Here is a 25,480-nt window from a genome sequence, read left to right as displayed (position 1 = left end):
TCGAGGCTTGAATTTTTTCTTCAGTTCTTTCAGCTTGAGAAATGCTGAGCGTGTTCTTCTCTTTTGGCTTTCTTTTTCCAGGTCTTTGCACATGTAATCGTAATACTTTGTCTTCTCAAGCGTCCCATTGAAATTTTCTGTTTGGCTCTTCATTTTTTCCTTTTTCTTTAGCTGCTCGATGTTCAAGAGCAAGTTTCAGAGTCAGTCTCTTCTGACATCCATTTTGGTCTTTTCTTTCTTTCCTGTCTTTTTAATGATCTCTGGGTTTCTTCATGGATGATGTCTTTGATGTCATTCCACAACTCATCTGGTCTTCGGTCATTAGTGTTCAACGCGTCAAATCTATTCTTGAGATGGTCTCTAAACTCAGGTGGGATATACTCAAGGTTGTACTTTGGCTCTCGCAGAGTTCTAATTTTCTTCAGTTTTATCTTCAACTTTATATGAATAATTGATGGTCTGATCTGTAGTTGGTCCCTGGCCTTGTACTGACTGATGATACTGAGCTTTTCCATCATCTCTTTCCACAGATTCGATTCCTGTGTATCCACCTGGTGAGGTCCATGTTTATAGTTACCATTTACATTGGTGAAAAAAGATATTTGCAGCGAAGAAGTCATTGGTCTTGCTAAATTCAGTCATGCGATCTCCGGCATCATTTCTGTCACCAAGGCCTTGTTTTCCAACTACCGATCCTTCTTTGTTTCCAACTTTTGCATTCGAATCACCAGTAATTATCAGTGTATCCTGATTGCATGTTTGATCAATTTCAGACTGCAGAAGTTAGTAAAAATCTCCAGTTTCTTCATCTTTGGCCTTAGTGGTTGGTGTGTAAATTTGAATAATAGCAATATTAACTGGTTTTCCTAATAGGTGTATGGATTTTATCTTATCACTGACAGCATCGTACTTCAGGATAGATCTTGAAATGTTTTTTTTGATGATGAATGCAACACCATTCCTCTTCAAGTTGTCATTCCTGGCATCGTAGACCATATGATTGTCCGATTCAAAATGACTAGTACCAGTCCATTTCAGCTCACTTTTTTTTTTTTTTTAATGCCTAGGATACCAATGTTTATACGTTCCATTTTGTTTTTAATGACTTCCAGTTTTCCTAGATTCATACATTGTACATTCCAGGTTCTGATTATTAATGCATGTTTGCAGCTGTTTCTTTCATTTTGAGTTGTGCCACATCAGCAAATGAAGGTCCCGAAAGCTCTACTCCATCCACGTCATCAAGGTCGACTCCACTTTGAGGAGTCAGATCTTCCCCAGTCGTCTTTTGAGTGCCTTCCAACCTGGGGGACTCATCTTCTAGCACTATATCAGACAATGTTCCGCTGCTATTCATAAGGTTTTCAGTGGCTAATGCTTCTCAGAAATAGACTGCCGGGTCCTTCTTCCTAGTCTGTCTTAGTCTGGAAGCTCAGCTGAAACTTGTCCACCGTGGGTGATCCTGGTGGTATTTGAATACTGGTGGCATAGCTTCTGGCATCACGGCAACATGTAAGCTCCCACAGTACCACAAACTGACAGACTCGGGGCGGGGGTTCGTGTAATTAGCAGGTCATTTTTACCAAAAGGTGGAGCTAGTGTCAAACGAATCCAGGTGTGGGTGAAACTCTGATTTTTTCAGGCAGCTTCTCTGAAGTTGCAGGTTAAGGGTATGACGGTTGGCACCATGGATGCTGGGGGCAGCAGGTTAGAGCTGAGAGCTCAGGGTTCTCTGCAGGGCAGCTGAAGAGAGGCGCCCTCTGCTCGTGATGTGATAGCCTGTGACCAGCTGCGTGGACTCCCTGGTAGGCATTTGGCCTCAGCCCTGCCGCCAGCTGTGGCCTCTCTTCTCTGGGAGAAGTGTGGCTGAGGAAGAGTTTTCCTGGACAGGAGGAGTGCTGGGCCTCTCCCGTTTGTCAGTTGAAGCAAACCAGGATATGAGGGGACTTGGTTCTTCCCAGCAAGAGGCGACCCCTCGGTGCTGAAGCGGGTTCCAGGGTGATGACTGCAGAGACTCTGTCTCCGTTCCGGTGGTATGATTTCCCACCAGGAGTAGCACTGCCCCCCTCTGCAGCTGCTGCTCCCAACTACAGAACTGTGGCCGGGGTGGAGCCTGGTCCCCTTGTCGTCCACCAGAATCATGTCTGGGGTGGAGCCTGGTCCCCTTACCGTCTGCCTGAATTGTGGCTGGGGTGGAGCCTGGTCCCCTTGCCGTCTGCCGGAATCGTGGCTGGGGTGGAGCCTGGTTCCCTTGCTGTCCGCCGGAATCATGGCTGGGGTCGAGCCTGGTTCCCTTACCGTCTGCCTGAATCATGGCTGTGGTAGAGCCTGGTCCCCTTGCTGTCTGCCTGAATCGTGGCCAGGGTGGAGCCTGCTCCCCTTACCGTCTGCCTGAATTGTGGCTGGGGTGGAGCCTGGTCCCCTTACTGTGTGTCTGAATCATGGCTGTGGTGGAGCCTGGTTCCCTTGCCATCTGCCTGAATTGCAACCGGGGTGGAGCCTGGTCCCCTGCAGCCTGCCAGGGCTGTGAGTGTGAGGCGTGGCACATGTGTAGACAACCTAACAACTGCAAGGTCTACAGAAGCTTATGCTCTGCTCTGCTTATCCTCAGTGTGCTCAGCATGCAAGACCCAGCATGTAGTTTCAGTTTATTTTTGTCCTTCAGACATTGAACAGTTGAAGTCTAAAACAACTGAGTGCTTAAGTTAGATGGTGTTCTGTTTTTACTTTCCTTCCTCTGGGTGGCTCAGGCACTAACACTCAGGGAGGTGGGTCAGAGGCCCCCCCAGGCCCTGTGCTGCCGTTTGCTCCATCCGTAGTGAGTAACAGCCGTTGAGGACAGCCGTTGTCACAGAATCTCCATGTGTCTTCTTCAGTGTGAAAACTTCATGTAGGGGTCGCTTTGATATCTCGGGAAATTGTGCAAATTTAATGGATGTGTGTCTTTGGTTTCCACAGCTACTCTGACCTATGACACTCTCAGATTTGCCGAGTTTGAAGATTTCCCTGAGACCTCGGAGCCGGTTTGGATACTGGGTAGAAAATACAGCGTTTTCACAGGTATCAGCTCTGCTAGGACCTCAGCCCTGTGTGGCTCAGTCCACAACAAGTGTCTGCAGTAAGACTCGTCACCTGTCACTCTCCTGTAAATTGGGCCATGGTGGTTCAGGTAGACTCCGTGCCTCCACGGAATAACAGTGGCAGCGGTGGTTCAGGGGTAGAATCCCCACCTTCCATGGGGGAGACAGGCTGAGGTACCTCATGTGCAGCCACCACTGTCTACCAGTGGAGGCTTGCATGTTGCCACGATGCTGAACAGATTTCAGTCGAGCTTCCAGAGTAGACAGACCAGGAAGAAACGCTTGGCAATCTACTTCTGAAAATCAGCCATTGAAAACCCTGTGGATCACAGTGGTCCCATCCCATTATACGTGAGGTCAGACATGAGTTGGAGCTCGGCTGAATGGCAGCTAGCGACAAAGATTTGTCTGTAACGTGGGACTTACAAGCTTAACCATATGTGTGTGTGTGTGTTTTCTTCTTTTCAAAAAACCTCTAGAAAAGGACGAGATCTTGTCTGATGTGGCCTCAAGGCTTTGGTTTACATACAGGAAAAATTTCCCAGCCATCGGTAAGGATGCTCTTTTGTTACAACAGGTAACAAACGTTTCAAGAAGGAGAAAGGCTTACTTTCACAGGTGTGACTCCAGCATGCCAGACACGTGGCACTCCTTTGACCCTCACAGCAGTCCTGGTTTCAGTAACTGGCTGGGTCTCCACTAAGGAGCGGTGGGGCCGGGATCTAAGCCAGGCTCCAGGCTCTGCCCCAGAGGTGCTTTCTGACTGCATCACTGAGCCTGAACCCGGGGGAGGGGAGCTGGGACAAGAACCTCTGCTCCTTCGTCCTGTCATGTCCCCACGTCCCTTGACGTGCTGGCTGCAGGTAGAGGCCGCCCGCTCTGTTGTAACCTCACGGTGGCATGTCTGTACTGGCCCCTGCTAGAGGCACTTCCTGTGCCCCTGGGGTGGGTCCAGGCCACAGGCATGTAGGTGCCAGTGGCGTTGCCTCTGGTGTAGGTGGCTGACAGCCGGCCATGAACTGTGGCCTCCACAAGCCATCTGACCTTGAGTGTCTCTCGTCACCATGACAGGGGGGACAGGCCCCACCTCGGACACAGGCTGGGGCTGCATGCTGCGGTGTGGACAGATGATCTTTGCCCAAGCCCTGCTGTGCCGCCACCTGGGCCGAGGTGAGCCACGGGCTGGGGTGGGCACCACGCCGCAGGGCTAGTTCACAGCAAACCATTTGGGCTTTCTAGAACAACAATCTGCTGGTTTTCACTGAATGAAAAAAACCACAACCTTAAAGAATCCTGATAAATGCTTACTTTTTAGAAATTGTCCTTAAACCACTGAGCCTGTTGCCTGCTGTCTGTGGGCATTTGTTGTGATGAGGTTGGCCTGTGTGTACTTGGCATCCTGGAGCATTTGGCTTCTCACTTAGAAAGGCTCAGAAAGGATGGGCACCACCTGTACCTGAGTCTCATGAGCGTGAAGACTCTGCTTGTACCTGGGGTAAGACTGTGTGTGTCCTTCAGACTGGAGGTGGGCACAGCGCAGGAGGCAGCCGGACAGCTACTTCAGCGTCCTCCACGCCTTCATTGACAGGAAGGACAGCCACTACTCCATCCACCAGATAGGTGGGCAGTGGGGGACATGCCTGTGATGTTTGGGGGTAGAGCCTCCCTGATGTGAGGTGCAGGGGGTGAGGGCAGTGGACCATCCCAGACTGTAGCCACCGTGGAGTGGGGTAGAGTGGGGATCCCACTCATACCCAGCCTTCCCTGCCCGTGCAGCCATCTCGGCCCACCTCCCCATCTGCACACAGCATCCTGGGTGGCCTCGAGGGTCTGTTCTCTGCGGCCCCTCTCATATCCAGTCTGCCCTGCCTGTGCAGCCGTCTTGGCTTACCCCCCACCCCATCCCCCCTCATCTGCATACAGTGCCCTCGATGGCCTCAAGAGTCCATTCTTTGCAGCCTTACCACAAGGCAATGCCCAGTGAAGCCACTGCTCTTGTTTTCAGTGGGCCTCACTCGTAAGGTCTTTGTTCTCATTTAAGGAGGGGAGTAAAAGTATGACCTGCCGAGTTGGCACACGGGAGTGGCTCCCACGCCAGGGCACTTCATTCACTCCATTCCCTCCTGCTAAGAGCTGGGAGGCCAGGCAGGCAGCACTGACCCACCTCTGTCTCCATGAGGTGGAGGCAGGGTGTTGGGGGCTGGCGGGAAGCACTGGGGGGCTGGGTGGCACCAGGGAGCCAGTGGGCAGTGCTGACCTGTCTCTGTCTCCACAGCACAAATGGGAGTCGGCGAGGGCAAGTCTATTGGCCAGTGGTATGGCCCCAACACTGTTGCCCAGGTCCTCAAGTAGGTACCGCTGCCCACCCATGGGGGCAGGGTGTGACCCGCTGTGCCCTCCATAGGGTGGCCAGTGCTGGAGGGTAGTGGTCTCTGCCCAGAGCCTGGAGCCCCTCCTCAGATGTGGCAGTGCCTGTGGTCTGGCAGCAAGAGAGCATTTTCTCCAAAATCAGGGCCCAAATTGAGCTGCACCCACAGTGGGGCCTGTCCTGTCTGCCATGGGTCCCTCTACCACAGTCCCGCCCCGAGCCGACCCCCCATGCTCAGCCAGAGTGGGGCCTGTCCTGTCTGCCATGGGTCCCTACACCCCAAGTCCCATCACTGCCTTCCACTGAGCCATCCCCCCATGCCCACCCACAGAGTGGGGCCTGTCCTGTCTGTCATGGGTCCCTCCACCATGGTCGCACCCCCTGAGCCATCCCCTGTACTCATCCACAGAGCGGGGCCTGTCCTGTCTGCCATGGGTCCCTCCGCCACGGTCCCACCCACTGAGCCGTCCCCCCATGCTCGCTCACCCACCCTCCCTGGGTGACGGTGCCTCTGCACTGTACCCCTTCCCTACTCCTCGTTCCTGTGGGCTCTAATGGTGTCAGCTCTCTGCCAAGACTTCTGCCCCAAGCTGCACTGCATCGAGTCCCCTGAGACGGCTCTCCTGAGGGTCACAGGAGCTCCTCCGTCTCTCGCCAATCTCTGTGGCTGCTTCCTGGCCTCTCCCCTCAGGGCCTCCCCTCACCATGTTCTTGGCCCTCACAGCCCTGTATACCCATGTCTTTCCTTACAGCTGAGGGTTGATGTTGCCAAGTCTGCCTTCAGCCCCCCTTCACGCCTTGTCCAGGGCCTGTTCCTCGTCTCCCCGTGGGATGTCCCCCATGCCTACGCTCAGTGTTCTGACGCTGCACTGCCTTCCCCCAACCTGCCCCTCCTGGACGCCCCCTTCTCTCTCTCATTGCCCTGTAGACAGCCCCACACCTGCCTGCCCGCTGTCTCACAGCACCCCTGTGGGGCCCCCTGACTGCTGCCTGCCCTTTAGAGTCCTGGCCCAGCCTAAGGACGTGTCCACAGGACAGGCTGCGCCTCTCCTGGCTCTCTTCTGCCCACATGGGTGACGCCTCGTCCCACAGGCTGGCTGACTTTGCTGCCCTGTCCCAGGGTATGTCGGCCGTGGGAAGCTGATTAGTGTGTGTCTTGCTTCACACAGGAAACTTGCCGTGTTTGACACATGGAGCTCCCTGGCCGTTCACATAGCAATGGACAACACGGTGGTCATGGAGGAAATCAGTAAGTAACTTACAGGTTCCAGTTGACAGGAAAGTAGCAACTGTGAGTCACACGACTCAGGGAGAAAACTGCTAAAGTTTTCCCTGCCTGGGCCCCTCAGATGCAGTGCCATGCTCTGCGCAACTGGGGGCCAAGAGGAAGGGGCCGGGCTGGACCCTGTGGGCCTCTCAGATGCAATGCCACGTTCTGCATGGGCAGGGGGCAAGCCAGAGGGGCTGGGGCTGGACGCGTGAGCTCCTCAGATGCACTGCCATGCCCTGCATGGCCAGGAGCTGAGCCACAGGGGCTGAGGCTGGACCCTGTGAGCCCTTCAGACATTGTGCCACGTTCTGCACAGCCAAGAGCTGAGCCATAGGAACCTGGTAACCCTTGTTCTCTCACCTTGTAGGAAACCCAGGTCTTGGAGGGAACGGAGGAAGTAGGCCTTCCGTGTCTTTATTACCAGTAATTCACAAAGGCACACAGTGTTTAGCTGCATTTGTACACGTTGCTGTTGTTGTTAGGTGCCATCCAGTTGGTTCTGACTCATAGCAATCCTTTGTATCCCGGAACGAAACACTACCCTGTCCTGCACCATCCTTACAATCGTTACTGTGCTTGAGCCCATTGTTGCAGCCACTGTGTCAATCCATCTCACTGAGGGTCTTCCTCTTTTCCGCTGACCCTATACTCTGCCAAGCATGATGTCCTTCTCCAGGGACCGATCCCACCTGATAACATGTACAAAGTATGTAAGACACAGTCTCACCATCCTTGCTTCTAAGGAGCATTCCGGTTGTACTTCTTCCAAGACAGATTTGTTCATTCTTTTGGCAGTCCCTGGTATACTCAGTATTCTTCGCCAGCACCACAGTTCAAAGGCATCAGTTCCTCTTCAGTCGTCCTTATTCATTGTCCAGCTTTCACATACATATGATGCGATTGAAAACACCATGGCTTGGGTCAGGCACACCTTAGTCTTCAAGGTGACATCATTGCTTTTCAACACTTTAAAGAGGTCCTTTGCAGCAGATTTGCCCAATGCAGTGCGTCTTTTGATATCTTGACTGATGCTCCCATGGGTGATGGTTGTGGATCCAAGTAAAATGAAATCCTTGACAACTTCAATTTTCTGCATTTATCACGATGGTGCTCATTGGTCCAGTTGTGAGAATTTTTGTTTTCTTTATGTTAAGGTGTAGTCTATATTGAAGGCTGTGGTCTTTGATCTTCATCAGTAAGTGCTTCAAGTCTTTTTCACTTTCAGCAAGCAAGGTTGTGTCATCTGCATAATGCAGGTTGTTAATGAGTCTTCCTCCAATCCTGAGGCCTTATTCTTCTTCATATAGTCCAGCTTTTCATATTATTTGTTCAGCATACAGATTAAATAGGTGTGGTGAAAGGATACACCCCTGACGCACACCTTTCCTGAATTTAAACCACTCAGTGTCCCCTTGTTCTGTCCGAACAACTGCCTCTTGATCTATATAAAGGTTCCTCATGAGCACAATTAAGTGTTCCGGAATTCCCATTCTTTGCAGTGTTATCCATAGTTTGTTATGGTCCACGCAGTTGAATGCCTTTGCATAATCAATAAAACACAGGTAAACATCCCTCTGGTATTCTCTGCTTTCAGCCAGGATCCATCTGACATCAGCAATGGTATCTCTGGTTCCACGTCCTCTTCTGAATCCGTCCTGAATTTCTGGCAGTTCCCTGTCGATACACTGCTGCAGCTGCTTTTGAATGATCTTCAGCAAAATTTTGCTTGTGTGTGATATTAATGATACTGTTCTTTAATTTCCACATTCAGTTGGATCACCTTTCTTGGGAATAGGCATAAATAGGGATCTCTTCTAGTCAGTTGGCCAAGTAGCTGTCTTCCACATTTCTTGGCATAGACAAGTGAGCAGTTCCGTTTGTTGAAACATCTCGATTGATATTCCATCAATTCCTGGAACCTTGTTTTTCGCCAATGCCTTCAGAGCAGCTTGGGCTTCTTCCTCCAGTACCATCGGTTCCTGATCATATGCCACCTCTTGAAATGGTTGAACATCGACTAACTCTTTTTGGTATAATGGCTCCGTGTATTCCTTCCATCTTCTTTCAGTGCTTCCTGTGTCGCTTAATATTTTCCCCATAGAATCCTTCACTATTGCAACTTGAGGCTTGAATTTTTTCTTCAGTTCTTTCAGCTTGAGAAACGCTGAGCGTGTTCTTCCCTTTTGGTTTTCCATCTCCAGCTCTTTGCACATGTCATTATAATACTTTACTTTGTCTTCTTGAGCTGCCCTTTGAAATCATCTGTTCAGCTCTTTTACTTCATCATTTCTTCCTTTTGCTTTAGCTGCTCGACATTTGAGAGCTAGTTTCAGAGTCTCCTCTGATATCCATTTTGGTCTTTTCTTTCTTTCTTGTCTTTTCAGTGACCTCTCGCTTTCTACATGTATGATGTTCTTAATTCATTCCACAACTCATCTGGTCTGCGGTCACTAGTGTTCAGTGTGTCACATCTATTCTTGAGATGGTCTCTGAGCTCAGGTGGGATATACTCATGGTCATATATTGGCTCTCGTGGACTTGCTCTGATTTTCTTCAGTTTCAGCTTGAACTTGGATATGAGCAATTGATGGTCTCTTCCACAGTCAGCCCCTGGCCTTGTTCTGACTGATATTGAGCTTTTCCATCGTCTCTTTCCACAGATGTAGTCAATTTGATTTCTGTGTGTTCCACCTGGCAAGGTCCATGTGTATAGTCGCCATTTATGTTGGTGAAAAAGGCATTTGCGATGAAGAAGTCGTTGGTCTTGCAAAGTTCTATCATTCGATCTCTGGCATTGTTTCTATTACCAAGGCCATATTTTCCAACTACTGATCCTTTTTCTTTGTTTCCAACTTTTGCATTCCAATCGCCAATAATTATCAATGCATCTTGATTGCATGTTCGATCAATTTCAGACTGCAGCAGCTGATAAAAATCTTCAATGTCTTCATCTTTGGCCTTAGTGGTTGGTACATAAATTTGAATAATAGTAGTATTAACCGGTTGTCCTTGTAGACCAGAAAAACCAAACCCAGCGCCGTCGAGTCGATTCCGACTCATAGTGACCCTATAGGACAGGGGAGAACTGCCCCATAGAGTTTCCAAGAAGCACGTGGCGGATTCGAACTGCCGACCCTTTGGGTAGGAGCTGTAGCACTTAGCCATTAAGCCACCAGGGTTTCCCTTCCTTGTAGGCATATGGATATCATCCTATCACTGACAGCGTTGTACTTCAGGATAGATCTTGAAATGTTCTTTTTGATGATGAATGGAACACCATTCCTCTTCAAGTCATCATTCCTGGCGTAGTAGACTGACTATGTGTTTGTCCGTTTCAAGATGGCCAATACCTGTCCATTTGAGCTCACTAATGCCTAGGATATCGATGTTTGTGCATTCCATTTCATTTTTGACGATTTCCAATTTTCCTAGATTCTTACTTCGTACGTTATAGGCTCTGATTATTAATGGATGCTTACAGCTGTTTTTTCTCATTTTGAGTTGTGCCACATCAGCAAACGAAGGTCCCGAAAGCTTTACTCCACCCATGTTATTACAGTCGCCTCCACTTTGAGGAGGCAGCTCTTTCCTAGTCATGTTTTGAGTGCCTTCGAACCTGGGGGCTCATCTTCCAGCACTGTATCAGACAGTGTTCTGCTGCTATTCGTAAGGTTTTCACTGGCTAATTGTTTTCAGAAGTAGACTGCCGGGTCTTTCTTCCTAGTCTCTCTTAGTCTGGGAGCTCAGCTGAATCCTGTCCTCCATGGGTGACCCCACTGGCATCTGAATACCGGTGGCATAGCTTCCAGCATCACAGCAACACCCAAACCCCAAGAGTACAACAGACTGACAGACACGTGGGGGATTTGTACAGGTATTCCAGTGAAATTCCTTTATGGATGTTGTTATTGTTAGTTGCCGTCAAGTCAGCTGTAGCTCATGGCAATCCCTTGACCTTAGTGACACACAGAAACGCGAGGACAGCTCATTACCTGCACTGTCCCAAGGAGAAGCACAGGATGAAAAAAGAGCATAGCTCTGTCCATCTTTCTGGAAGGATCCACTAGAAACCTGGAGTCCAGGCATGCCAGAGTTTTCCCAAGCTAATCTCCGAAGTCTAGGGGAAAAATGGCTGTGAGTAGCAGATGACCTCTGTGGTGTGGGTTCCGAGTTAGGAATAGCATCTTTTGTGCTACCAAACCGACAAGCTCTACTGAACCGTGTTTTCCACCAGCCACACCTGACCCGAGGCGGGCCCAGTCTGCTTCATCTCCAGCTTTGCATGAGCCCTACATGTGAACATGGCCTCAAATACACTTTCACTTGAGAAAGAGCCCTTTAAAGCCGTCGTCTTGTGTTGCACAAATGTCCGGTTTAAAGTGACCTCGCAGAAGGCTAGGGCATGCGCCGCTCAGTCGTATGGAAGTCTAGGGTGTGTGCTGCGTGGTTGACGTGTGAGGACCTGACTGCTGTCCTGTCGTGTTGGGTGAAGTGTCAACATGTGGGCGTCCCTGTCAGATAACTGGGACCCGTGAGTCCCTTTTTCTTGTCCCTGTGGACATCCTGGGGGGCTTACGTTGTCGACATAGGACCGGGGGAAGCAGGTACATGGCGTCATATTGAACGAGTAGTCGGTTCCATCCTCTCGAGGCTCTCCACAGCTTCCTGCCCCTTACGAGGCACTGCTCTTTTTCTCCTCCCTGCTCTTTGTCTTCAGAACATGTTGCGAGGTTGTGCCGTCAGAGCCATGCGCTCCAGAGTGCCGCTTCTGCAGTAGGGTCTGCGAGGTGGTGCCGACCCTGGAGTGCTGGCTTCATCGGTTTCTGTCTATACTCAGCCCAAGGGGTTTCCAGCACTGCTGAGTCACGTGTTAGGAGCAACCAGGCTCTGCTCTAGTTTTCACAGTGATTCCTGAGAAAAGATAACTTGCTGATCTGATGGTGTCGCGGGGGTTCCATGGATGTGACTGCCCAGCCGGGCACCATGTGTGTGTGTGCAGCATGTTGTCAGTATCACCTCGCAGAGCTGGAAGTAGACACGCGTCTTGAGAGAGAGCTCTTGGGAGAGGAGGGGTCACAGAGATCCTCACAGACAGCAGGGGACAGAGTGTCCCGAGGCAGCAGGTACAACTCAGGTGGAAAGGCTGCACCAGAAACGGGCTGCAGCACACCTGGGTGACTGGGGAGGCCACCTCTAAATACTGCAAGTTGTACCTGGTCCACGACCACGTGGGACCCTGCAGGGACATCAGGGAGAGCTGTAGGTTTTGAAAGGTGGATGTTTGGAAAGTGAAGACCTAATCTTGATGGAAACTTGAGGATGGGTAGGCCCCCGGCACAGCAGATGTGTCAGGCCCGGTGCCAGAATACAGAGGTCCATCTGCTGGCATCCCCACTGACCGAGACACACTGTTAACCATCACGTGATGCAGTCACTGACCGACCGAGACGCACTGTTACCCGTCACGTAATGCAGTCACCAACCGACCGAGACACACTGTTACCTGTCACGTGATGCAGTTACTGACTGAGCGACTGAGACGCACTGTTACCCGTCACGTGACGCAGTCACCGACCGACTGAGACGCAGTTACCTGTCACGTGATGCAGTCACTGACTGACCGAGACACACCGTTACCCGTCACGTGATAGAGTCACTGAAGTACCATCCAGGCGTTCAGATCGGAGACATACGTGGTCTGAAAGTGCAAAGGAAAAAGCCAAAGTGTTCTTTGAAGCTCCTTGCAGAGGATGGGCCGTGGGGACCTGGGGCCTGGGCGCCTGTTTCTGGCTGGGCTGGTGGGCCCTTGTTTCCTCATTCTTCTCGAAAGGGCATGTTTTCTTGCACTGTTCCGTGTTTGCCTTTCATATCACAATAAAAAGGTAAAGCTGAACGTGCGTAGATGTCCGCGTTCCTCTCTGGGTGTTAGAATCATGGGAAATTCCACATGCTGTTCCGTGTCTCGCAGTGGGACTTGTACTCTAAGCACTTGACCTCTCACCCCCTCATACCGCGAGAGAAAGTGTGCTGCTTTCTCTGAGAGGATGTCAGCCCCTCTGGCCTGTGGACGTGTCTCCCCTCCAGGAAGGCTATGCAAGAGCAGCACCCCATGCGCAGGAGCCGCGGCCTGCCCCGCCGACCCCAGCCAGCACTGCAACGGGCTCCCTGCTGGTGCTGAGGCTGCCGGCCGGCCGTCGACATGGAGGCCCCTGGTGCTGCTCATCCCGCTGCGCCTCGGGCTCACTGACATCAACGAAGCCTATGTGGAGACGCTCAAGGTGAGTGCCATCCACACTGCGGGGGGTGGGGCAGGGGGGACTCCAGAAAGAACAGAGAGCTCAGGCCAGCCAGGTGGAGGGGTGCACCCTCCTCGTGGGCTTCTCTTGTGGTGACTTGGCCTCGCTGCTGGACACTGACAGTGAGCGTGGCCATCACTCCCCCACTGTAAAGGGGTGCTGGGCCTGCACCTGGTCCAGCTGAGGGGAAGACATTCCTCCCATGGCCTCGTGTGCCCAGTCCCCATCTCCATGGCTCCCACCAAGGGGCAGGCCTCTGTGCAGGGCTCTGAAGCCGAGGCCACCTCTGTCATCTGACACGTTTCAGACCGAGGTGTCACATATGAGCGCGTGTAACTGAGAGGTGGCGTTTTTCTTCTAAGATCTTTTAATTGTCACCGTTGTGTCCCCCCACACTCTGACTGCTCCCACTGGTCTCCCAGCCTCAGTCTTGGGCGTCACAGCCGGCCTTTCTCGATTGCCCTGCCTGGGCCTCCCTATACATTCCCGGCTCCATGGCACCCACTTGCCCCTGCTACCCCCACTGGACCACCCCAGCAGCCAGCCCAACTCTCAGGTTCCTGGGCTCGCATGTCCTCCCGTCCTGACCCTGAGCTCTTGGTGACCCTGTCATCTCACTGTCCCCCTCCCACATCCCCCAGTCAGGGATCAGGATGCCTGGGAGCGGGTGGACAGGCCCTCTCACGCCGCCATGCCTGTCCCACCAGGCTGAGCGCAGGGTTCTCCATGTCCCCGCAGCACTGCTTCCGGATGCCCCAGTCTCTGGGCGTGATTGGAGGGAAGCCCAACAGCGCCCACTACTTCATTGGCTACGTCGGTGAGTGGCGGCCGCATGGGTGAGCGGCGGCCGCGTGGGTGAGTGGTGGCTGCTGCATGAGTGGTGGCAGCATGCAAGGCTTACCGTGGCACCAGAGCAGACCAAGACCGAGGGGGATGTCCCCAGAGGTCCCCACGGAGCCCCTCACCCATGGGGTTCTGCTTTGCTCAGGGCTTCAAAATGGACAAGAAGCTTGCTCTCCGGAATGCCCCCTCCCAGGGCAGCCACACTGGCCTGGCAGGTGCTCTCCTTCCCCACTGGGCCCTTGCCCCCCAGCCCACCCACTGGGGTGCTCTCACAGGTGGGCCTGACCCCCACTCTCTGCAGGCGAAGAACTGATCTATCTGGACCCACACACGACGCAGCCTGCAGTGGAGCTCGCAGGTGGCTTTAGCATCCCCGACGAGACCTTCCATTGCCAGCACCCGCCCTGCCGCATGAACATCGCCGAGCTGGACCCGTCCATCGCCGTGGTAGGCCAGCAGGCCGTGCCAGCCCAGACTCACGCCCTAAAGCCCCAGTCCTGCCCAACCTGCCCTCGCACCCCCACGGCGCCAGCCCTGCCCACTCCCCCTTTGTACCCCCACAGCACCAGCCCCGCCCAGCCCTCACACCCCCACAGCACCAGCCCTGACCATGTCCCAGCCCAGCCCCGCCTAGCTCTCGGCTGCCCTGCATCTCACAATGCACTTGATGGGTGAGGAGGCCAGTCAGGCTGCGATGCCGTGGCACTGGGGAGTGGCTGAGGAAGCCACGGACCCCTATGAGCCGTTCCCCAGGGATTCCTGGCAGTGCAGGGCTCGCCCCATGCCAGTGAGTCTCTTGTGAGGCTGACTCTTCAGGACGGCTGATCTACTGTCTGCAGGGCCATCTAGGCAACTTTGCCACTAACTTGGGGGACCCAAGCCTCGGGACCCCACAGCCTCCAGAGCTGCAGGCAACAGGGGAGCCTCCTCTGCTTGTGCTTTGAGGGCTCCCAGGGGTGCAATGACAGGGAGATGGGAGGAGGCGCTCGCCCCTCTGCCAGAGAAGTGGGAGCGTCCTAGGTGTGCTGGCCACAGCAACCACCTCGGATACACCTGCCAAGGTCTCTGGGCCTGTGGGCACTGCTGGGGACTTGGCGGTATCAGCTCACAGACGTTCCCCCAGGGTGAGCTTGGTTTGTGCTTACGCTGGTTCCCACTCACTTTAGGGGTTTTTCTGCAAGACCGAGGAAGATTTTAACGACTGGTGCCAGCAAGTCAAAAAGGTTTGGGGCCGTCCTTTGTGCAGGCAGGGGAGGCGGGGAGAAGGCAGTATAGTCTGGTCCCCTTCCACGGTGCCACAGAGAGGGGTCTGGTCCCCGTCGACGGTGCCACGGGTGGGGGGGGGGTCTGGTCCCTGTCCACTGTGCCACTGGGGGGGGGGGGTTCTGTTTCCCATCCATGGTGGCACCAAGGGGCTCTGGTCTGTCTCGTGGTGGCACTGAGATGGTGGTGCTGACCGTGGTGGCCTGGTGTGAGCCTGCAACCCCATGCTAGTCGTTTTCTCTGTCCCTTGGGCAGCGTGGCCCCAGGGGTTCTGAGGCTGCAGTAGGAGCAGAGCTGCTCTGACGGCCTTTTCTCCAACAGCTGTCACTGCTCTCAGGCGCCCTGCCCATGTTTGAGCTGGTGGAGCAGCAGCCCTCGCACCTGGCCTGCCCTGATGTCCTGAACCTCTCTCTAGGTGAGTGACTGCGCAGCAGGCCGGGTCTCCACGCGCACTGTCTACTTCTTTGTGTCTTCCACGTCCTGAGGAGTAGCGCCTCTCCTGGGTCCTGCTCCCCTTCTCTCCTTTATGGTTTACGTGAGCCGTGGAGGAGCCACCCATGGCGGGCTCTGGTGAGGTCAGAACCCGGCCCTGCTATTCATCTGTCCCCACCGGCCCTGTGGAGCTGGGGGTGCCGGGCAGTCCTGTGGGTGTCCTCTGTGTGCACAGTGGCTTCCGTGGCCCGCTGCAGGCATGGTGTGAGCTCTGGGCTTTCCTCCCCGTCGGAAGGAGTAGGGCAAGGCCGTGCACGCAGTCATGGTGGGCAGGCTGCTGGCTCAGCCTCATGTGAGCTCCCGCTCATGGATGCACAGACCACCAAGGAGGCAGGGGGTGCTGGCCCCCTGCCTGGCATCACCCAGCATGCTCCCCTCCTCTCTCGCCACGTCCAGTTGTCTCATCTTTCGTCACACGGCCATGGATCTTCTGCTTTGTCTCCCTGTCCATCCGCCACCCAGCACCCCTCCTGCCCATCCTCATGGCCTCCCAGGTTGCAGCTGGGGGACCAGGCCCTCTCCGTGTGCTGGGTTTTAGATCAGACCAGCAGAGCTGACCACTCCTGACAGCTGTCAGCCTTGCGTGCTGAGCCCACAGGAGAACCGCCTGCTGAGCTGTTTCCTGTCTCTCCCAGATTCTTCTGACGTCGAGCGACTGGAAAGGTTCTTTGACTCAGAAGACGAAGACTTTGAAATCTTGTCCCTTTGAGGACCCAGGGTTGGGGACGGTCTCTGCTGGCCCTCAGACACCTGGCAGCCACATTTCATCCATCCCAGCCTGCCCACCTGCTGAGGGCGTGAGCCGGGCCACCGCCCAGGGATGCTCATGCTGCGTGGCCAGGACCGTGTGGCCAGGGCCTCGGAGCTCAGAGTCAGAGCTGCTCAGCCAGAACCCTCGCAGGCCAGCCGCAGGCTGCCGTGCAGCCTCCTGCAGCCCAGCAGCGGCAGAGCAGGTCTTCACGCTTCTGGAAGCTTCTCCTGACACTGCCAGCCCTGCATTCTTGCACCGGCTTTCTTCCGCTTCCTCCTGGCAATTCGTTCTGTGGCTCGTTCTGGAATTAAAGTCCCGTTTGAAGTTAGTCCACAAGGACACGGATTTGTGTTGGGCATGTCCCAAGCCAGCGTCCTGGACCTGCAGGTAGGCATGGGTGGCTCAGCCATCAAAGCTGCTCGAACCCGCCCTGGTGTGGTCACTAAGGGCTACCTCAGCAAAGTGAAGGCATCAGCAAGGTTTCTCCTTGTTTGGGGGAGAAAATAGCAAGTAGGGGGCATGGTGGCAAACCTGAACGTGTAAACCTGTGTCTCACATATGGGACCAAGCACAGAGGACATCTGAGGGCAGGGCAGCTGGTGGGCCAGGCGGCGGGGCCACAGGCAAGGAGCTCCTGGACGGTGGTGCCTGGAGCAGGCAGGGAGGGGCCAGCAAGACACCTGGCCCCATGGGCAGCCACCACCTGCAGATCCCCCCCACCTTGTCCTCCACATCACTCTCCCAGGTTGCTGCAGGCTCAGGTGGTTTGGGGCCAAGGGTTAAAATCACTCCAGCTTTAGGGTGCAGGCCGACAGATGGAGGCATCCACCCCACTCAGGCCTCTCTCTGCGCTGACTCACTCCATAGGCAGCCTTCACCCCACCCCCACCCTGGTCCTGTCCCCCCAGGGAGTGTAATAGGGGTGGGGCCTGTGCTTCCTGACAGCTGGGCTGGTGGGTGGGTCTCCCCCTAGAGGAGCTCTGTTTATAGCCCTTTTCCTGCAGAGCCAGCTCCCCCACGTCTGTTGCTGCTGCATCTGCTGCTCTTGAGGGGCTGGAGGGTTGGGGGATGCCTCCTGCTCCCCACGTCCACCCTCCCTTCCCCACCCTTGGTCACTGACAGGCTGGGTGGGGAAGGGGGGCAGCAAGGATGACTTCCATTCCTTCACTGCTCCGCACGTTCGGTATCAAGAGGGCCACTGACGACTCACAGCAGGGGGGCTGGGGGCCCTGACATCAAGGGGAGCCGGGTGCGGGGGGCCCCTGACAGCAAGGGGAGCCAAGTCATCTGGGGATTTTTTTTTTTTTTTAATGAACTGGCTTACTGAGGAGGGTGTTGTCCGTTCTTAGTAGTATAGTTTGCAATTCTTAACGGCAAATAACAGTTTCAGTAGAAAACAGTTTGTGTGTCTTTGTGTTTTTTCTGGTACTATGTAGTTAGATGTGATTTCTAAGTAAAAATGAGACATTTCATAAGCTTAACGATGGCTTGTAAAAGGTTCTCAGGACAGGAGCTGGGGGTGACGTGTCTGTGTGTGTGTGCAGACATGTAGGACACGTATGACTGGCGTGTGCGTGGAAGGGCACAGCTGCAGAACTGTCTCCCGGCTGGGCAGGCTGCCTTGCCCTCATCTCTGCAAGCCTGTGACTGGGCCCTTGTTCACTCCTGCCGATCCCATCCTGCAAGGCAGGCCTAGCCCGCAGCGTCCGCTCTGCTGGACTTTCAAGAGCAAACCTCTCCAGGCGTCCGGCCGTACGACAGCGCTGGATGCTCCACGTGAGAGCACCACGTCCCTGCAGAGGTCCAGGGGGCACCCCTTTCCCCTCCCTGCAGTGTGGCAGGACAGCCTAGCCCCACGGAGCCCTGGCGAGACAGACAAGGAGGCCTTGTTCACACAGTGACCGGGTTGCAGGGACGCCTAGCCTGCTGGGGGCCCGTGTCATCCCCCCCTCCCCCATATAAGTAGACATACAGTGACCTGAGACAACGGAAGAGGGGCCGGGCCCCTGCCGGTTGCAGCCTCTGGAGCAGGCCCGTGAACGTCTCCCTGGCTGCCAGAACAAGTGACCACCGACGGGGCGGCTCACCACGTGCCTTGTTTTCATGGGTCTGGGACCTGATGCAGTCAGAGTCTGGGGCTCCTGGGAGAGTTGTCACCCCCTTTCCAGCCTCCAGAGCCCACCTCCTCCCACCTACATCTATACTCACCCCCCCTCCTACTCTCAGGTCTCCATCTACAAGAATCCACACTGCGGAGTCGCTCTACCATGGGAGGGGCATTTCACAGGACAGGCATGGAGATGCCACATCAGGGCGCAGAGCGGGGGGCCAGTGGGTGCCGCGTGGGACGTGGCCTCCTAATGGTCTGTATTCTGGGGTGTGTTCTGCTGCCGGCCTGGGGGTATGGTCTCAAGCAAGGCTGTCCTGTGCCCCCTCGGTTGTATTTATTGAATAAAATTCTTACCGAGTTCATCTTCCGATAAGCCAAACAAACCTTTGTCTACCCCCACCGCCCCTGGTGTGGGAAAGGGCTACGCTGGTCCTGCCGCCTAGGGCACCACTCCACAGCCACCTCCCCTCTGTGGCCCTCCCCACCTTGGCTTCATCCTTCCCTAAGCCTTCTTTCTGGCCTCAGTCCTGACCCCAGGGCAGCCGCTCCCCTGGCTTTGCTGGGGATTGAGGCAGTCAGGTGACCTTTCCTGGACCAGCTCCCAGCGAGGCTCTCCACCTCTGAGCAGAAGCCTGGCACTCTCTGCTGGCCATATCCCCCACCGTGCCCTGCAGGGCTCCTGGGTCCCCTCAGCCTGTAGGATCCTTCCAGAAGCCTCAGCCTCACCCCAGACCACTGTTGTCCTGTCCAGAACCTGTCATCTTGTCCATTGGCAAGATGACTCAAGTGTGCTCTAGTGCCTATGGCCCTCGAGGTTGTATGGGGTCCCCAGGGACCAGAGCTTCCCCAACCAGGAGGCGCAAGATTACAGTTGAAATGACAGTGAACAGGAATAGGACACAGCAGCAAAGAACGTTACAGAAACAAGCTCTGCAAACCAAACACACAAACTCCAAGACAAGTAGATGGGACGTCGCTGTGTCACACCACCCACAGGGGCGATGGTGAGTCAGCTTCAACAGCTCATTAAAGGGCCTGCATGAGGGCAACTCTCAAGTCCGTGCAAGCGGTAGGGTGTTGGGCAGTCACCTGGCCGCACAGGCAGACAGGTGGATGCCAAGGCCACCTTGTACCCACACCTCCCTTGGACTTGAGCAGGGTGGCCACCGTGCAGCCTTGGCTGTCCTCACCCAAGGTGGCCCCCGGTGGTTTCCTCTCAGCAGAGTGCAGCCTGAGGGCTGAGGGCCCACCTCTGCCTGTGCACAGAGTGGCCACACTGAGGCCCCGCCACAGCCACAGTCACAACAGGCTTGTGGCCAGCTGCAGCTCAGGTTTACCCAAACATCAAGCATATTGTTCCGCCTGGATTCCCATATCCTGGCCACAGAAAGCAGGGCACCGAAGTCCCCACGCCTCCCTCCAACCCACACTCTCCCTAGCCCAGAAGCCTCTGTAGGAGGGTCTCCTGGAAGTGCCTGTGTTGTCCAACTGACAGCAACCTCACAAGGCATGAGCAGTGATGCTCCCAGCAGTCAGGGCTGTAAGGAGAATAACCGCCATTTACAACATGGCGCCCAGGGCGCAGCTGGGACGCACCAAACCCAGGGCAGAGTCACGGGACAAAGATGGGCGGGAAGCAGCCTGCCTCGCTGCCCGCTTGGCCCAGGGAACATGACTGACAGATCCCTCAGAGCCACCTGAGCGCCGCTGCATGTGACCATGGTGAAACGCTTCCAGGTAGTTATTGCTGAACACCAATAAAAAGTTTATTAATATTCTCAGAAAAAGGGGGCAGAGGAAACAGGGGCGGACACTGAAGGACAGGTGCCCCAGCCACACCCATGCTTTCGTCCTGCTGCAGGTCCCCCATGTCCCTTGGCCTCGCAGCCCAGCTCACGATACATTGCCCACGTGTCCCCTCTGCGTGCACACGCTCGTGAGCAAACCTGGTGTTACGGCAGAATGGCGGGGCTCAGGCACCTATGTCCATAGCTGGCCCAGTGGCGTTTGTGCGGCAGCCCGAATGGCGTCCTCAGACAGGGCGCGTACCTCCTTGTGCACGTCCTCCACGCTCCTGGAGGCATCGATCGTCTGCGCCCACAGGCGTACAGGAGAGGGCTGTTAGCAGTTAGAGCAGAGGTCCCGCCAGACCCCCACGGTACAAGGTGCCCCAGTGTGACCCCCATCACACCCCCCGGAAACCATGTGCTCCAGTGTGACCCCCATTAGATCCCCAAGTACACAAGGCACCCCAGTGTGACCCCCATTAGATCCCCAGGTACACATGGCACCCCAGTGTAACCCCATCAGACCCCCAGGGCACAATGTGCCCCTGTGTGACCCCTATTATATCCCCAGGTACACAAGGCACCCCAGTGTGACCCCATCAGACCCCCAGGGCACAACACGCCCCAGTGTGACCCCCACCACAAGCTGCATTAGAGCTTGGTGACCCATTTATAAACAGGCGGGCTGCCCGGTCCACACCCTGACACTGCACACCCCCACTGTGCCTCAAGACCAATACAATCTAGGGTGTGGAGGCTCCCACGACACTGCCTAGAGGAACCAAGCAACCCTGGGGCTGGACCTTCAGCTCTGGAGCCACAGATGCTGCACTGGCGGGTGGCCGAGCTCTGGTGTGAGCGCACACTGCAGGCCTGTGGCCTCAGTGGGCAGAGCCCTTGCTCAGGCAAGGCCTGATGTCCTTCCAGGCCCCTGGGGCAGCGAGGTCTGGGAAAGCTCCCCAGGGAGCCCTAGCGCACTCAGAAGGTGGTGGCCATTTCACGAAATATGACTATGGAGAAAGGATGATTTACGACCCGTGTTGCCCAAGCCACCCAGCCAAAGTGGTCTCGGACGGCTCACCTGGGGCAGTGCTCAGCTGGCTTACGGGCCGAACACGAGCGACCCCAAGGAAAAGGGGGTCACCAACAGGCAAAACTTCAGATGTGCACCTGCCAATCCAGCAGTTCCGTGGTGGAACACACCCACAGGCAGAAACGAATGCCCAGAGAGCGTCCCCCTTGGTGCCAGAGGCAATCCAGATGGCGGGCGCTGGCAGGGCAGGGACAGCCACCTTGGAGAGGGGCCCAGCGACATGTGCTTGCTCCCCCTATGAGCCATGCTGCCGCTGCCTGCCCAGATAGGAGCCTCACCTTGCAGTCCAGGCTCGGATCCTGCATGAGCTGCTGGAAGCAATGCAGGGCCCGCTCCTGGAAGGCACGGTCCTCGTAGCGCTCCTGGCCAAACCCACCACGCCGGGCCGCATCTGCCAGCTGCAGTTGCAGGAACAGGACCAAGTCGGGCCTGGGGAGGCCCACGTCCGGCTGCTTGCACCAGTCTACAGAGAAGTTCTGTGAACAGAGAAGACAGAGAAAGCCGAAATGACGGGGTGGATTTTTTTATTTAAAAGTCACAAAAGGGGGCTGAGCTAGCACTTGGCGGGGTACAAAAGTGTTGAATCCAAATGCAGCAAGAGCGTTTTGTCATTTTAATGGAAATCTAAAATGTTTGCTCTCTCCCATGTCAACTTCTTTTAACTTTTGAATACATCCAATGACATACAAAAAAAGTAGACAGACCCATGGCCCAGTCCCTCATCCCCACAGCCCTGGCCCTCAGGTGGACATTCTGAGGCAGCCACAGACCCTCCACCAGCCCCAGACACCATCCATGGCACAGACCCTGAGGCCCAGCAGTGGCCCTCCGCCCACGTGGCCTCCTCAGGTGCCGGCCTTTCTGACGGGCCTTCGCCCACGTGGCCTCCTCAGGTGCCGGGCTTTCTGACGGGCCGTGGGTCTGTCCACTATGCTGAACGGGCAGTGGCCAACAGCGCTCAGGACACGAGTGACCCAGCCTGTGGTTTCTCAGCCATGTGTCCTGCCCTCCTAGTTAGAGATGGAACCTGAGCAACCGGATGCTTGGTGCAGAGTGTCCCTCGAAGGAGGATTCCAGCTACATGACAAGGCAAGGACGGAACTGGGAGCATCGCTGTGCCCTACTGAACTTCTGGGCCCAGCAGCCACCACCTGTGTGGTGACACAAATGAGACGGCTGGCATCAGGTGCCTCCTCGCAAGAGAGCCCGATACCCGTCAAAGGTGCAGGAGACACAAGAGAATTTAAACACTAGGGTAAAAAAAGCGAGGAACATATTTGTTAGAAGAGAGTTAGGTGCACTTCAAACGTATAGGCTGTTATTGGATTCCACTACAGGCTTCCCGTTTTCTGATAAAAGTGGACAAAGGGGCCATGCCTGGTCCTGCCACTATTCCTATACCAAGCCAAGCAGTCAGGAAAGCAAGACTCAAGTGTCCCAATGCCCAGACTCAGGCCTGGAAGCGAAGGCTGGGCAAAAATGCTGCCAATGGACAGTCCTCGGGCAGCGGGACATAAGGGCCATCGCCAAGTGCAGTCACATGTGAAGAGCACCTGTAGCTCTATGAGTGTGAGCACTGCCTGCCAGTAAATAAGGACTAACTAAACAGCACAGAGCCACGAGACTCCTATGGCAGCAATGGGAACTCGTGTCTGACCAGGTGCTCCAGGTGGAAGGGGTATCATGTCCCCCAGAGGGGGATGCATGGCTAAGAAACCACAGGCTGGCTCTCTCAACTCTACTTGGAGGGAGCTGCTCCACTCACCTCTTTGGCTGCTGTAAAGGCAACACCAGAAAAGGCGTACCGGTCCACAATGAGGGTGACACCTTGGTCCAACTTGTTTCTAATTAAAGGCCTGAAAAATACCAATGCGTCAGTCGTGGTCACGGCTCCCTACCCCCAGCAGCATGCTTAAACAAACTGACAGGACACAGGGAGAGAATTCTGAGGCAGGCCTGTGCAGCCCTCTGTAAACTCCCGCAAGGTGCCAACTGTTAGAAGACACTGCACAGGCACTCCCGGCAAAGCCCAACGTGAAACAGACGGTCACACTGAACAGACTCACAGCTTGGCTGATGAAAATGGGCACCCAAGAAACTCGGGGAGGGGGGCCCAGGACACCTTCCAGCTGTTGGGGATGGGGCAGAGGTCCTGCACTGACCCTCAAAGGGCAGTGGGGGGCGGGGGGCGGGAGTGCCGGGAGACAGTGCAATAAGGCCCTTGCCTAGGCTGATGGACAATGAGGAAACCAGGGCAGAAGGGGTGAAGACACAGTGGAGGGCAGCAAGAACGGCAGACAGTGCAGTGAGGCCCATAAGCCTGCAGTGACAGACACCGAGGAACCAGATGACACTGGTCTGACACCCATCCCCAAGGCCACCAGAATCTTAGAAAACACGCAGACGGCGGAGTTTGGTACTAGCGAGAAACAATACTTAAGCAAAAATAAGCAAAGGAGAGTCCAGTCCTACTGTGGAAATTTTTCCAAGGACCCACAGATTCCAGGGACATCTGCTGAGCACTGGGGAGGATGAAGGATGGGGGCATGGGGGCAGTGTTTACACTTGTTCCCAGCGATTTGCGGAGAAGAGCAGGTGCACAGAGTGATCTTCCACTTCGTTTTTCTTCTCCAAGTAGGAATTCAACAGTTTGCCAATTTCGGTAGATCTTTCTAGAAAAAAAGGGAAAAACATACACAAATAAAAGTGAGGCCACACTTCCCATCTACATTAGAAGATTGTTTGAGCTAACCCCCCATCCGGATTCAAGTCAGCTTTGAGATCTACTTTACTACAGCTCTAGCCGAGTTAGGACCTTTCCCTGAGGCCAAAGGAGTTTTTCTCGGTGACAGCGAGCTTTATGCAGAGACATCAGACAGGAAGTGCTTTAGAAAACGGGAGTCCAATTAAATAGTGACTTTACAGAGGGAGAATTCCTAAGATTTGCGGACTGGCTGGCTTGAGACAGAACCAATGAGCATTCACGGAAGCATTGTTTCTATTTCCCTAACCTTCTCCGGTAACACCCAATTATCTGAATACTAATTCTACTTTCATATACATTTCCGAGATCAATATTTTACTCTTAAAATAAAAAACTTGCCATAAACCCCCGAGAGATTAAAGATTTATCCAAAAAACTAAGAAACGTGGATTACATAAAGGCAGGAATAAAGTCCTGGGGATTTGACAGGCATCATCTCCACGATAAAAACGGTGTATACTTAAGTCCAAATTCATCAAACTCTACTCTTAAAAAATGTGCAGTTTACTGTATATCAACGTAACTCAGTAAAGCCACACGAAAGTTAAAAACAAAGCAGAAAAGCACCGAAGAAAGGTGGGCGCTGCGCCATCAGGACAACGACTACGACACCCCAGCGCAGGCGGCAGCCTCGGCCGCAGCGACCCCCTCGCGAACGCAGCCCCACAACACAAGCGCCCGACGCAGAACCCCAGGGACGCGAGGCCCCTGTGCTCGCGGCCCCCGCGGGCTGTCCTGGCCCCACCCGACGCCGTTCGCGGGAGGACGACGGTTCGAGACCGCACCCACCCGGGAAGCGGAGCAGCTCGGCGCGGTGCCCGGCGGCGCACAGGGCGGCCACCAGTTTGCGGCTTTGCGTGCTCTTGCCGGCGCGGTCCACGCCCTCCAGCACGATCAGCGCCCCGCGCCGGCCCGCCATCGCGCCTTCCCGCCACTGCTCACCCCGCGTCCCCTCTCTTACGTCTCCGCCGCGCGGAGGCCCCATTGGCCGACATCAGGGACGCCGGCGGGAGAGGCGTGAGCTGGGATTGGCTCGCATCACAGGCGAGGGCTGGGATTGGCTCGCGTTGGCCGGATGGGCGGGGTCGGAGGTCGTGGCCCTTGCCGGCCCCCGTCGTCAAGCAGCGGAGGGGGTTGGCCGCGGGGGAGGGAGACGCGGGTGGGGGGCGTGGAGGGAGACCCGGGAGTCCGCGAGGCGGCGGGGCCGCGCTGCCGGCCGGCCGGCTTTTGGCGGGAGGACGGGGCTCCGAGCTGCGCGGGTGCCCGGGGGCGCGCAGGGAGCGCCCACGCGGGGCGGTGCCGGCCCTCGGCCGTGAGCTCTCGGCGGAGGGGACGGGTCCGGGGCCCCTCGGAGGCTCGTGGC

The 25,480-nt window shown here is 55.2% G+C and overlaps 2 protein-coding genes across 6 annotated transcripts in view; one reads left to right on the top strand and one right to left on the bottom strand.

The window, feature by feature from the left end:
• The window catches only part of ATG4B (autophagy related 4B cysteine peptidase), a 28,819-nt gene extending 10,782 nt beyond the window's left edge, over positions 1–18,037 (top strand). Inside the window, exons 2-14 of one of the 2 annotated variants that reach the window (XR_776063.3) lie at positions 2,959–3,060; positions 3,560–3,631; positions 4,152–4,250; positions 4,599–4,700; positions 5,356–5,428; positions 6,618–6,697; positions 12,803–12,996; positions 13,753–13,831; positions 14,159–14,304; positions 15,024–15,080; positions 15,442–15,535; positions 16,248–16,750; positions 17,908–18,037. Coding sequence is in view for 1 of the 2 variants with exons in the window: in XM_010600701.3 (XP_010599003.2) it covers positions 2,959–3,060; positions 3,560–3,631; positions 4,152–4,250; positions 4,599–4,700; positions 5,356–5,428; positions 6,618–6,697; positions 12,803–12,996; positions 13,753–13,831; positions 14,159–14,304; positions 15,024–15,080; positions 15,442–15,535; positions 16,248–16,321 (1,172 nt within the window). In the remaining variant the exon portion in view is untranslated. The other variant, XM_010600701.3, reaches the window with a different exon arrangement.
• A 2,177-nt stretch (positions 18,038–20,214) lies between these two features.
• On the bottom strand, positions 20,215–25,036 carry DTYMK (deoxythymidylate kinase). 4 transcript variants are annotated; one of them, XM_010600698.2, is made up of 6 exons: positions 24,907–25,036; positions 23,917–24,025; positions 23,119–23,209; positions 22,381–22,504; positions 21,632–21,829; positions 20,215–20,591 (listed from the first exon to the last, which is right to left on the bottom strand). In XM_010600698.2, the coding sequence occupies exons 1-6, from the start codon at positions 25,034–25,036 to the stop codon at positions 20,506–20,508; spliced, it is 738 nt and encodes a 245-aa protein (XP_010599000.1). In that variant the 3' UTR covers positions 20,215–20,505. The 4 variants fall into 4 exon arrangements, with proteins under 4 accessions (XP_010599000.1, XP_010599001.1, XP_010599002.1 ...); XM_010600699.2 differs by having other exon boundaries at positions 20,215–20,564; XM_010600700.2 differs by lacking the exon at positions 22,381–22,504.
• Positions 25,037–25,480: the final 444 nt, after the last annotated feature.

The sequence above is a fragment of the Loxodonta africana genome, chromosome 6 (genome assembly GCF_030014295.1).
Source record: "Loxodonta africana isolate mLoxAfr1 chromosome 6, mLoxAfr1.hap2, whole genome shotgun sequence".
Lineage (NCBI taxonomy): Eukaryota > Metazoa > Chordata > Mammalia > Proboscidea > Elephantidae > Loxodonta > Loxodonta africana.
Note: the sequence above shows the minus strand (reverse complement) of the source record. Positions and strands in the feature narration are given on the sequence as shown.

What these genes read in the sequence shown, in the direction of transcription:
- DTYMK (XM_010600698.2), bottom strand. Translation starts at nt 25,036, where the DNA reads ATGGCGGGCCGGCGCGGGGCGCTGATCGTGCTGGAGGGCGTGGACCGC. An exon ending in GCAAATCGCTGGGAACAAGT is followed by an intron (nt 23,210 to 23,916) that starts GTAAACACTGCC and finishes GGTATTTTTCAG; the next exon opens with GCCTTTAATTAGAAACAAGT. An exon ending in CCAAGCATCCGGTTGCTCAG is followed by an intron (nt 21,830 to 22,380) that starts GTTCCATCTCTA and finishes CTCTGTTCACAG; the next exon opens with AACTTCTCTGTAGACTGGTG.